General features: G+C 43.8%; 1 protein-coding gene across 1 annotated transcript; it reads right to left on the bottom strand.

The window, feature by feature from the left end:
* Nucleotides 1-5,622: 5,622 nt before the first annotated feature.
* Nucleotides 5,623-11,801, bottom strand: Pdp (pyruvate dehydrogenase [acetyl-transferring]-phosphatase 1-like protein, mitochondrial). The gene is made up of 2 exons (XM_084590516.1): nucleotides 11,271-11,801; nucleotides 5,623-11,033 (listed from the first exon to the last, which is right to left on the bottom strand). The coding sequence occupies exons 1-2, from the start codon at nucleotides 11,418-11,420 to the stop codon at nucleotides 9,756-9,758; spliced, it is 1,428 nt and encodes a 475-aa protein (XP_084446642.1). The 5' UTR covers nucleotides 11,421-11,801; the 3' UTR covers nucleotides 5,623-9,755.
* Nucleotides 11,802-12,292: the final 491 nt, after the last annotated feature.

Here is a 12,292-nt window from a genome sequence, read left to right on the forward strand (position 1 = left end):
GCGCTGGCACTTTGCAAAGTTCGCTTCCCTCCCCCCTGCCGGAGCTAAAGTCAAAAGATAAACACGCCGTTATCGCTGCGCAGCATCGTGGCGCACTGCCAAGAAATATGGACCGTGACAGCGCGAAACGGAGGGACGCGCTAACGACTGACGCCTTTTTTTTTTTCTTTTTTTTTCAGATTCGTAGGCACAAATCGGGGCTGGGTGGGTTCATTATGCGAGCGAGTTCGTTACGCGACTAACTACGGTACATTTACCGTAATACAAATGATTCTGGTCAGTTTTTTTGAGGCCATTCGATAATTCGAACATCGGATAATTCGAACTTTTTTCCCGGTCCCGTGAAGTTCAAATTACCGGGCTTTTACTTACCATGGTCTCATCCCAGTTTATCTCGTGGCCAGCTTTTTTTTTTTTTTTTCCCACATTGAAAAATGGGTCTTGTGGCTATGTATTGTTCTTTCGGGAAGCGACCGGAAAGTCCGATGTTGCAATCACATAGCAACATGAAATGTAAGATCTATGACGCAAGGTAAACTGGATGTCGTCAAGCGAGAAATGGACAGATCGAACATTGCTATCTTGGGTATCAGCGAGCTCAAGTGGACCGGAATGGGAGAATTTAACTCCGGCGACCATTATGTATTTTATTGTGGGCACGAATCCAAGAGAAGGAATGGGGTCGCTCTCATAGTAAACAGAAGAATGGGCAAAGCAGTGCTAGGGTACAACCCCAAAAACGACCGAATGATTTCACTTTGGATCCAAGGTCACCCTTTCAACATAACAGTTATCCAAGTCTGTGCACCAACCACTACTGCTGAAGAAGCTGGCATTGAGAGATTTTATGTGAACCTGCAATGCCTTTTAGACCGCACTCCATCATCAGACATCGTTTTTCTCATAGGAGACTGGAATGCTAAGGTCGGGAGTGAAGAAATATACTGCATTACAGGCAAGTTCGGTCTTGGTGAGCCAAATGAAGCTGGGCAGAGGCTAGTAGAGTTTTGTCAAGAAAACAACCTGACCATAGCGAATACTCATTTTAAACAGCACAAGAGGCGCCTGTACACATGGACTTCACCGGACGGTCTGTACAGGAATCAGATCGATTATATTCTTTGCCGGCAGAGATGGAGAAGCGCTATACAAGCAGTAAAAACAAGGCCCGGGGCCGACTGTGGCACTGATCATCAGCTTCTTGTTGCCAAAATTAAGCTTCGATTGAGGAAAGCGCAGAAAACTAGACGCCTTTCAGGTATGATCTGGATCAAATTCCATCAGAATATGCTGTGGAAGTGAGGAATCGATTTCAAGAATTAGATCTAGAAGACAGAGAGCCTGAAGAGATGTGGACTGATGTTTGTGATATACTACAAGAAGTTGCTACTAAGGTAGTTCCAAAGCAAAAGAAATGCAAGAAAGCAAACTGGTTATCTGAAGAGGCTTTGCAAATAGCTGAGGAAAGGAGGATGGCAAAAGTTATGGGGGAAACAGAAAGATACAAGGTTCTCAATGCGGATTTTCAGAAAATCGCAAGGAGAGAGAAGAATGCCTTCCTGAACATACAGTGCCAAGCAGTTAAGGACAACAGCCAATTAAGGAACACGAGCTCTGTATAAGACAATCAAAGATATCAAAGGAAGCTTCTGTGCTAAGGCAAGGACCTCACTGAAGCCTCAGAGATAAAGAAGAGGTGGCAGGAATACACAGAAGAACTGTACAAGAAGGACCCGGATGTGCAAATCCAACATAAGGCGGTTGTGATTACTGATCTCGAGCCGGGCATCCTGAAGAGTGAAGTTGAATGGGCCTTAGCCAGCCTTGCTAAGAACAAAGCTAGCGGAATTGATGGCATTCCAGCTGAGTTGCTTCAAAACCTCAACCATGACGCTGTTAACATTCCGCATACATTATGTCAGAAGATTTGGACAACCCTGCAGTGGCTACAGGATTGGAGGAGGTCAGTTTACATCCCCATTCCAAAGAAAGGCAGTGCCAAAGATTGTTCCAACTACCGCACGATCGCGCTTATTTCGCATGCTAGCAAGGTGATGCTGAAAATCCTCCAAGGTAGGCTGCAGCAGTATGTGGATCGGGAGCTTCCGGGCGTGCAAGCTGGGTTTCACAAGGGCAGAGGAACTAGAGACCAGATTGCCAACCTTCGCTGGATCATGGAAAAAGCAAGAGAGTTCCAGAAACCCATCTACTTCTGCTTTATTGATTATGCGAAAGCGTTTGACTGCGTAGATCACAGCAGATTGTGGCAAGCTCTCCAAGAGATGGGAGTTCCAATTCACCTCATCTGTCTCCTCAGGAACCTGTATGAAGGGCAAGAGGCCACAGTCAGAACTGGGCATGGTCTTACTGATTGGTTTCCGATTGAGAAAGGAGTGAGACAAGGCTGCATACTGTCGCCCTGCCTATTTAACCTATATGCAGAGTGCATCATGAGGAAGGCCGGTCTGGACGAGTCTTCAGCTGGAGTGAAGGTTGCTGGAAAACGTATCAACAACCTTAGACATGCGGATGATACCACTTTAGTGGCAGAAAGTGAAGTGGAACTCAAGAGACTTCTGATGCGCATACAAGAAGAGAGTGAGAGGTTTGGGCTTAAACTGAACATTAAAAAGACAAAGATCATGGCATCTTGCCCTTCAAGTCCTGGAGCATCAAGGGACAAGAAGTGGAAGCTGTGACAGATTTTCTCTTCTTGGGCTCCAAGATTACCCCGGAAGGAGACTGCAGCCACGAAATTAGGCGACGCCTGCTTCTGGGAAAGAGAGCCATGGTTAGCCTTGACCGCCTAGTAAAGAGCAGAGACATTAGTCTGCCAACCAAGATACGTATAATTCGTGCTATGGTCTTTCCAGTTGTGATGTATGGATGCGACAGTTGGACTGTGAAGAAGGCTGACCTCCGAAGAATTGACGCGTCTGAATTGTGGTGCTGGCGGAGACTCTTGAGAGTTCCTTGGACTGCCAGAAGATCAAATCAGTCGATATTGTCGGCCATAAACCCTGACTGCTCATTGGAGGGTCAAATTCTAAAGTTAAAGCTCAGCTACTTTAGTCATCTGATGAGAAGAGAGGAGTTGCTGGAGAAAAATTTGATGTTGGGAAAGGTTGAGGGTCGCCGGAGAAGGGGTAGGCAGCGAACGCGATGGTTAGATGGCATCCTCGAGGCGCTGCAGATGAAGTTATGTGATGTTAGGAAGATAGTGAGAGACCGGAAAGCGTGGCGTGACATGGTCCTTAGGGTCACGAAGAGTCTGACACGACTGAACGACTGAACTGAACTGATTGTTCTTTCACATAGTGTACTGGTGATGTTTCAAGGTATTTAAAAAAATAATTAGTCTGGTAAAAGACAACTGAAAACAACACAGGGAGCCGGTCTCTTATTTCCATGCTCTGTACATAGCTTGCTTGTTGGAGCATGCACAGTATGGATGCTGTATTTACTTATGTTTACTGCATGCATTCAGCGTAGAGAATGCAGCCATCTTAGTCAAAATGACTAATGTTATGCCATACAGCAGATCCTCATAACACCCTAAAGGATTTTTTCCTTGTGCAAAAATGCTACAACAATGGTCGTTCTTTTGTAATTTCAGCAAATTATAATATGCTTGACTTAAAGCTTGGCACACAAAAAGAATGCCATAGTTATGTGCAAATCTTAAAACTGCACTGGATGAGCCATACTTTCAACCGCACAGTGTGCCATAAGTGACATGAAGAACATGGACAACTGTTTGTGTTTTGGGCTAGAATTACTGTCCTCGGCAAGAGTAACTGAGCAGTCACACTGGCAGCCAGAGTGGGCTAGAAGCTGAGCAGCAAAGCTTTGATCTCTGGCGCTGATTTTGCTTCCTGGCTGTGAATGCAATCTGGCTGACTTAGGGCAGCTCCCTCGCCAAAGGTTCAAGATCGCATGACGCACATTCTACCAGCTTACATTCTTATCACGCAAGGGAAAGTGTGAGGGCAGATACTTAAATCTGCTACTTGACACTTTCAGGCAGGGAGCAGGGGCAGTGCCTCCGAGCATGCTCTGTCCACTGGCGTGGCTGCTCGGTTACTCTGGGCAAAGAAGGCACATCTGCCATTCTCTGAACCGTCTCGATGAAGTTCAACCATCAATTCCAACCTTGATTCTTAGCAACTTGTGTTCTAAATAGTCGTGCATTTCGTATTTACTAGAAGCATACTTCCTTCGGAAGATGGACTGTTCTTTCGCTAGCAGTTAGTCATGCCTTTGTTCAGCTGTCTCTTTATTAAGCATCTGTGCCAGAAGACCAACTGGCCCAAATGAAGCTAAATCAACCTCCAAAAACACAGCTCTAAATGGCAAGTTGAAAAGGGACAGCCTGCAAATGCACGACTACCAACAATAATTCAAAGCACATAGAAGAATGACACTGGAATGCCCTTTGAGAAGGATGGAAAGCACTTCAGGTGCAATGTAGCCAGGTTGAGACGGTGTCCCGTATGTAGAAGAAAATAATGCATTTGCACATTCTCCACAAGCATGGCATTCATAATATGCTTACATCATTAAGAAGCTACAGATTAAGTTCGTAAAAGTGAAAGACCAGCTGCTTCACGGCAAGGTGTCTGGCACCATTTACCTGACTACTTGCACCTAAGTGTGTGCAAGTGAAAAATTATTTTACAAGCATGTCTTTAGCTACAACAGTATGGCAAGTGAAATGGCAGTGTAGCCACAAAGACCACTGCCCAGCATGTGAAAGAAACTGGGATGGCGCAGAGATGTTTACAACGAAACAGTATCGGCATGACTTAAACAGGATTTTTATTCATTCAGACAATGCCTGACACTTTAGAGTTTGTTGGGTTTTATGGCACATTAGCAACTAAGGCCATGAAGCACCAAACACAGGATTAAGCCTGTTGTGTTAAAGTTCTACAAACATTTTTAAACATTTAAAATGATTGTTTCTTTTAAAAATGTGCTAACACATGGAAATAAAATGAGGGCAATTTCTCCCAGCAACAAGCTAGGGTGAAATGGGATCTGTCCATCAAAAAAGTTTTGTTTCTGAAGTTTTGTGTACGATTGTAGGATTTCCCGTATGCACAGTGTGATGTATATGGAAGGCATTTTCCATACTTAATGCATATATGTTTTGCCCTAAAAATAATTCATTCACGCAGCATGTCATAAATGCTAGCCAGATGTCCAAGCCAAATAGATGTGTGGAAAGGTGTTGATATAGTGAGATTTAAATGGAAAAAAGAAAGTTTTCAAAGTGTTGGAAACAGATAGAGGTATAAAAATGTTTTTCAATTCAGCTCATTATTGCAATAGGGTGTGCAATAATGTGTGACCACCTATGATTGTTTTAGGCACTGCCAATTTCCAAGAGCAGTAATTTGAACCATTAACACTGTAGCCCTATAGCCTTCCAAGTGATATTTCTTATATCGTGGCTGATAATAGCTGTTATGAAAAGTGTGCACTCTTCTACGGACAGCATTCTATGGAATTAGCAGCACGTTAGAGATGACTGTGTTGTGGCAAATATAAATATGCTCTGTTATGAAGTTTGCCTCTGCACGCATTTGCGCTTGCATGTGCCCCCCCCCCCAACCCACACACATTTATGGGTGTGTTCAGGTAAGAACGGTAATCGAGGTCCCATGACCATTTTTTGTTTTCAATTAAATTTTTATATGTGGTGGGCAAATGTCTCAATAAAATAAATGAACCTTAGTTTTGCAAGCTATGGCATAGCTTTCTGGGTAAAAAGATTGTATGTTGCAAGAGGTGAAAAAAACGTCTTTTTCCATTTTAAAAAGCAAGTTTGGAGACCTGCTGCTTCCACACTAAGACATTGTCATATATTATTTTGTACTCACTATTTCTATGCAACTTTTACATATAGAAAAACTATTAGAAACCCGTTTTATTGTTGCAGTTGATTTAATAAAAAATTGCAAACTTTGCTTCAGGAGCGACGCGCTGCACAAATGTTCGTTTTCAACCTTACATACTGGCGTGATGCCTTAAATGTTTTTAAATAAATCTTTTCTGTCACACTCTTAATTTTACATGAAATATGGAGTTGTAGGTTTCTTGGTGTGTTCTCCACAAGGCATCAAAATCGCCCAAAATTTGACGGCAAAAAGGTGCAACTTTGATTCCAGTTTAAAAAAAGAAACACCTTCGATTTTTATTAAAATCCCTCTCAAGAATCGGTTTGGTTTGGTTTGTGGGGTTTAACGTCCCAAAGCGACTGAGGCTATGAGAGACGCCGTAGTGGAGGACTCCGGAAATTTCGACCACCTGGGGTTCTTTAATGCAGAGCACACGGACGCCTCTTCGTTTCGCCTCCATCGAAACGCAGCCGCCAAGGTCGGGTTCGAACTCGGGTATTCCGGTCAGTGCATCAGAAATATTACAAATTAAAAAAGTTGTATTATATTAAATTATAAAAATAAATATAAAACTGAGGGCTCGTCCTGAAAGTTGACAATATTCAGCCCTACATTTTGGCAGGACTAAATAAAGTGTTACCACTGAAACTTTCTATATTATCTAGCCCTTGTTCTTTATTTATGGAAAAATTTGAAGCTCTATAGTTGTCCGTTCTTTTTCAATATTATTTTAAAATCGCCCAAAATTCAAAAATATAAAAAATGGACAACTTTGATTCTAATTTAAAAAACTACCGCGACTTCGATTTATATCGAAATCAACTAAAAACAATCCTAAGTTCTTTGTAAATATCAGGCACTAAAATGTATGCATTATTAAAATAAATATATATGCAGTTTGCCTGAACATATTTTTTTATTCTATATAAGTGCTTATGGCGTCACCTTAAGGAGTAGGCGTCAAAACTTCGGTTTATTATTTGCTGGATTTAGCTACATTTTATCTTGCGCAATATCCAAAGCCTTCTCAATGCGTATAAAGTCTTTATGCTTATTGGCTGGGTTTAAGATAGCTTAAAATGGAATAAATTCGCTATTTCTGGCAATTTCATGGGAGAACGCAAGGGATGGTTGAACTTTCTCTCTACCTGTAATCTCTTTTTTTGCAGGGTGCAGCGCTATTCAATTCAGTTCTTAGTATTTCATTTCTCTGTTATGAGAGAAATTGAGTTTACGTAGAAAGCGCGGAACATGAGTGTTTTTGTTTGTCACTATAGAAATGTGCCCACTGCAAATGGGCTCAAACTCGCTACCATGTGTTCAGTAGCTGTGGCTGGCTGGAAACTGTTATGCCTTTGTCAAAATTGTAGAGCCCAGGGGGTCTGCTTCCAAGCAGTGTAGTGGTGCTGATTTAGATTAGTGGAGGTCCTTCCCATTGCAGAGGGTAGAGCAAAAAATCTTACCATCAATAGATTTGGAACACTGGAAATGTATTACAAGCTGCACAAAGTGGCTTGGAAGCAGAACCCCTCCACACGTTTGACAAAGTCTGTACATGCTCTAGACAACTGAAGAGCAACCCACCAATGCAATGCATTTGCTGCAGCATTCAGCTACTGATTTGACATCGCCAGTTTGACACTGGCCACAGCGGCCAAATTTTTATGAAAACTAAGGTTTAAGTTCTACTCGTGGTCAAACTTCATCTGGAACTCTCTGCTAAAACCCTCCTTATTGCCCAAAGTGCTGCTTTGACTGGTGAGAATTTATTAGCCAATTTAGAAGAAAAGGGCTAGCAAGGTGGTGACCCATTCTTAAAACACCAACTAGGGAAGTAGAATGGTCAACAAAAAGACATGGATTCATACTCCTGTCAGTATTTTCTGTTATGCTCTCGTGATGCTCAGGAACCACAACTTTCAAGCAACAAAAGTTTCTGGAAATGCATGGTCTCAAAAAAATTTGATAATAGTGGAGGGTGAATGTGACTACTACAATTGGACACAACTGAAGAACAAAGCGGCGCATGCCTCTCAAAGGAGGTCCTCCAGCCAGTGGCAAAGACAGATTGTTGCAACATCGTGGTGGATCCAGTTGATGCGTTAATCTGTGCTTATACTCTTCTTGCAAGCCACCTGTCATGTCATGCAAGCAGGCACTAAGGGATTCATCAGGATGTTATGGCAATTGGTCAATGCCACTGGCTGGAGAGCCTCCTTTGAGGGGCACTGCTGTCAAGTTGATTTGTACCAGACAATGTATGGTAGGCCTGCCAAATAAGGTCACCACACCCATGATGACTCATTTTGCATTTTGTATGCAGTTTTGCAATCTTGAAAATCGCAATAAAGAGCAGTAATACCCAGGAATAAGGGAGTGTATCCCTGCTGTGGCCGCCACTTTCGGTGGAGGCGAAAAGCAAGGCAGCCATGTGCTGTGCGAGGTCAGCACACTTTAAAGAACCCTAGGTGGTTGCAATTGCCGGAGCCCTCCACTATGGCATCTCTCATAACCCGAGTTGCTTTGAGACGTTAAACCTGCTAAAACAAAACTAAAGTGCAGTCCACTTTGACTGGAGCAAACGCAATCAAAATATACATTTAAAGCTGTTTAGCAATTTTCATTTAAATATTTTTCTATTCTCAAACAGTTTAGTAATAAACTATTTTTCCCAGAACTGAAGGTGGCATATTTTCATCTTAAGCATGTACGCCTTTTTTCTCTCCAGTTAGGTAATGCTTAACCTTCTTCACTATATTTTTCAACACAGCGAGCCAAAGGTGCATAACATAATTCTTGCTGTTTTGACTGCTGTCTAGCAGAAAAGGCAGTCTCTTCTCCACAAAAGTTTTTCCCTAGACACAGGTTATCTTTCAAAAGAACATGTCCACTCAAGACCTCTTTTTCCTCCTCACACAAATTTGACCTTCCTCCCTTTTCCCAGGTCCAAGCCATAGTTGCTCTTGATATAAGGAAGGAATCTGATAACATTGCCCCATGGCCTACTCCTAAGCATCGCCTCTATGAGTTGCAGTCTTAAGATATACCTCTCCACCTTTCTACATTACTGTGTTGTCAGGTTCCATCTTCTATTCTCTCTATGATCCCTTTCCTATCAATTAGATAAGTCAGCAATAAGAAACCACCATTGTAACAACACACAGGCAGGCAAATAACAGGATGTTCAAGAAAAATTGACACATTGGGATGAGCAACAAAAAGCAGCAGGAATGCCCCGACTGGTCACTCCTGCTGCTTTAAACCCGCAATATTTCCATGTAATGATACACTACCTATGTAGGCACACATGCAGACATAACAGTAATGGCATCCTTGACACAAACAGATGAAGCAGCAGAAATGCGATAGTGGGGCTTTCTTGCTGCTTTACTGTTCATGGTGTTTACATATTAAGTCACACCAGCAGTTCTAGAAACCTGCTTGCTCCATAATTAAAAATCGGATGCCTCACAAATGATATTGCAACATTTTTCATGGGAAAGAAAAAAAATTCTCTGTGTGATGACAATGAACATAATTTATTAAAGTCGCTAAAGAAACTACATATGGTAGCGTCCAAAAAGACCTCCGACGCTCACTTATGTTTTACTTTTTTAGCAAGTTGTTGCTAAGCCTGTAACAGCTGGCACTATTCAGTCATTAAAATTTAATGTTTTGAAAGTAAACTGTGCGGAAAATTTTGCAGACTAGACAAGCATAAGCTTGTACTACCATACCTTATGGTAATGGCAGTTTTTCGTTTTGTGCGCAATAAATACTCCGACAAAAATATCACAATGGGAGGGCAAAGCAAACGGAGGAGGAGCAATAAATATTCTTTGTCCAGCACTACTAGCCTGCAGGTGAAAGCCGCAGAAAGTCGGAGTCAAAGTAGATGACTGCTATAGAGATGTCATCACGAAAGCTGCGAACCACTTCCTGTGGCAGTGCCAGCATGGCAGCTAGCTTGCTGTGCTCAATGCCATATTCTGTGCGCCCCAGTGCATTGCGGATAAGGTGTGTAGCTGCATTGGCATCTGTAGGCTTTTGGGCCAAGCCTTTTTGACGAGCGGTCAGGATACGTGCCACCTGGATGAGGCGCATGTGGGACTGGGGCAAGCGCAGCCGGTCCAAGGTCTGCCGGCCACTCATGTGCTGGCCCACCAGCTTGGCCACTCTGTGAGGTTGCAATTGCTCCCAAAGGCCATCTGAGGCGAGCACCAAGAATTTGTCATGGGGTCCAAGGTGGTGGTGAATCACTTCAGGTGCAGCAGTCAGGTAGGGTGGTGTGCAGTAGTGCGGTGGCAATGCATGTGGGCCCGCCAGTGGTACAAGGAGCTCAGCCACTTGGCTAGCAGACCACTTGTAGTTGAAGTCGCCCAGAGCTCTCAGTGGTGCTAGCTGGCCTAGCAGACGGTCTTGCCGGACAACCGTGTTGCGCTCCGACTCTGGGTGCTCAGCTAACACCCGACGCAGCTCCCCTATGTTGTCTGTGTTGTGCTCCAGACAAAGAGGCTTGGCTTGCCAACTAGAGTCTTCCGTGAGGCTGCCTAGAACAGCTCTGCAATCACCTGCCGATGCAACATGCAGATGCATGCCGTCTACATGTACTACACAGGCACAGGCACCCATAAGGGCATACCGCAGAGAGTCTCGCCATTTCTGCTCAGCCACCTCACGCGAGATGTCAGCATCAAGTTGCAAGAAGGCTTGGTGCAAGGCATCCTGCATTGAAAACGGTCTTCCGACGCTCGAAAGCAGTTCATGGGCAAAAGCATGGAGGCTGTCAAAGTGAGCTTGATTTTGCTCATCTGTCATTGTGTCAATACAATGTATCACTTCAACTAGATGCGTTCTTCTGTTTTGTTCTATGTACTCTTTAAGTAGGGCGTGAGGTAAGATAGACAAGGCTATGTAATCAAACAAGCGTTGGCTCACAAGCTGTGCAAAACCATGTCCGCCGTGTCCATCAAACACGCCAAACAAGTGTCCTGTGGTGAGTAAACAGCGGGCAATGACAAGGCGATCCTCCATCGGGTTGTTGGAGGGAAGCTGGTTGGTATCGAAGGACCGCAGGGACCGCGCTTGCACCTCCCTGGACGTTTCATTGGCACGCAGAATCTTTGACACCTGTGGGAATAAGCAGTTCCTCGTGAGGTCCAAGAAACCTTCCCTGCCTCTCACAAAAACTGGGTACGATAAATTGCTCTGTGCGTTTACGACATATTTAAAAGTAAAGCCAAATTCCAACCCCACAAGTTGACAGTGGGGCTTTCTGAATGCACTCTAGATTGGAACCACGGTCCATAATGCGGTAAAGGCTATGGAAAGGTTACTCAGTACGGGTAGGTGACTGAAGGACGTTACCTCCGGAGGCCCTAGTCGTGGCGCTCCAAAGAGGTCGCTCCGTGAGCGTGATAGCTGCTTGGAAGAGGTCAGGCAGACGCATAACGCAGGAGCGATTTTTTGCAGCCTTGGAAGAGCGAAGTGCCGAAGTCCAGTCAAGGTCGTTGCCATCGCTTTGGCCAAAACATTTGTGTTTTTGCGCAACCCGAGGCGCACCTCCACCCAGTAGCGTTCAAGTGCTTATTCTCACATACTTTGCCATTTTACTGATTATACGGGTTCATGCAAGATATAAATGATTCAGGCATTCCGCACATTACAGTTACTACGGTCACTTGACATCACAGCCGCAATCATGTGCGTCGCCATAAGTGTGGCCAGATGCCGTAGTCATTCTACCGCCGCTGTCTAGAAATAGAGTAGGTGAGGGCAATCGTGTAGTTTTAGACGCAACAAAAATGTCTCATAGTTAATCACATCATAAGGAAGCCCGTCTGACGCAATTTTACTTTAGACTGCCTGCAGAAACCGCCATACAGCATTTCTCCACCCTCCGTGATAGAAAAACAAAGTAGTTTCGCGGTTTCGCCAGTTTCGCTGTTTGCTTTTCGTGTTGCCTAAACAGCAAATGGTAAAAAAAAAAAAAAGAAAAGCATTCCTTTGCGTTATTTATAATCCCAGAAATCAAATCTATAATGAACTAGTAGAAAAGCGCGTAAGCTCATGCAGAGCTCAAAATTTGCGTCGCAACCATTCTTTTTTTTTTTTTTTTTCGTCTGGCAGGCGCACTTTTCAAAGCAACTATTTTTTCAATAACTTCTATTGCTTGACGACGTGTCATTGATATATTATCCCCTAATATCCATTAATGACGATGATCAGGGGTGTAATCTGCTACTGCAAGTTTGCGTCCTTTGTTGACGCATGTCTGTCTCCGCGTTCAGTTGGAGTCCAGTTTCGGAACGCTCAGTGATTGGTTGGAAGCACGCTGAACTGAACGCTTTTACTAGGGTCCCTAGAAGTATTGCTAGTCTGTCGTCCGC

Source organism: Amblyomma maculatum, chromosome 1 (assembly GCF_055883805.1).
Source record: "Amblyomma maculatum isolate TAMU_Amacu chromosome 1, ASM5588380v1, whole genome shotgun sequence".
NCBI lineage: Eukaryota > Metazoa > Arthropoda > Arachnida > Ixodida > Ixodidae > Amblyomma > Amblyomma maculatum.

Coding starts and splice junctions, on each gene's coding strand:
- Pdp (XM_084590516.1), bottom strand. CDS start 11,420: ATGGCAACGACCTTGACTGGACTTCGGCACTTCGCTCTTCCAAGGCTG. Junction 11,034..11,270: donor CACGACTAGGGCCTCCGGAG/GTAACGTCCTTC, acceptor TTATTCCCACAG/GTGTCAAAGATTCTGCGTGC.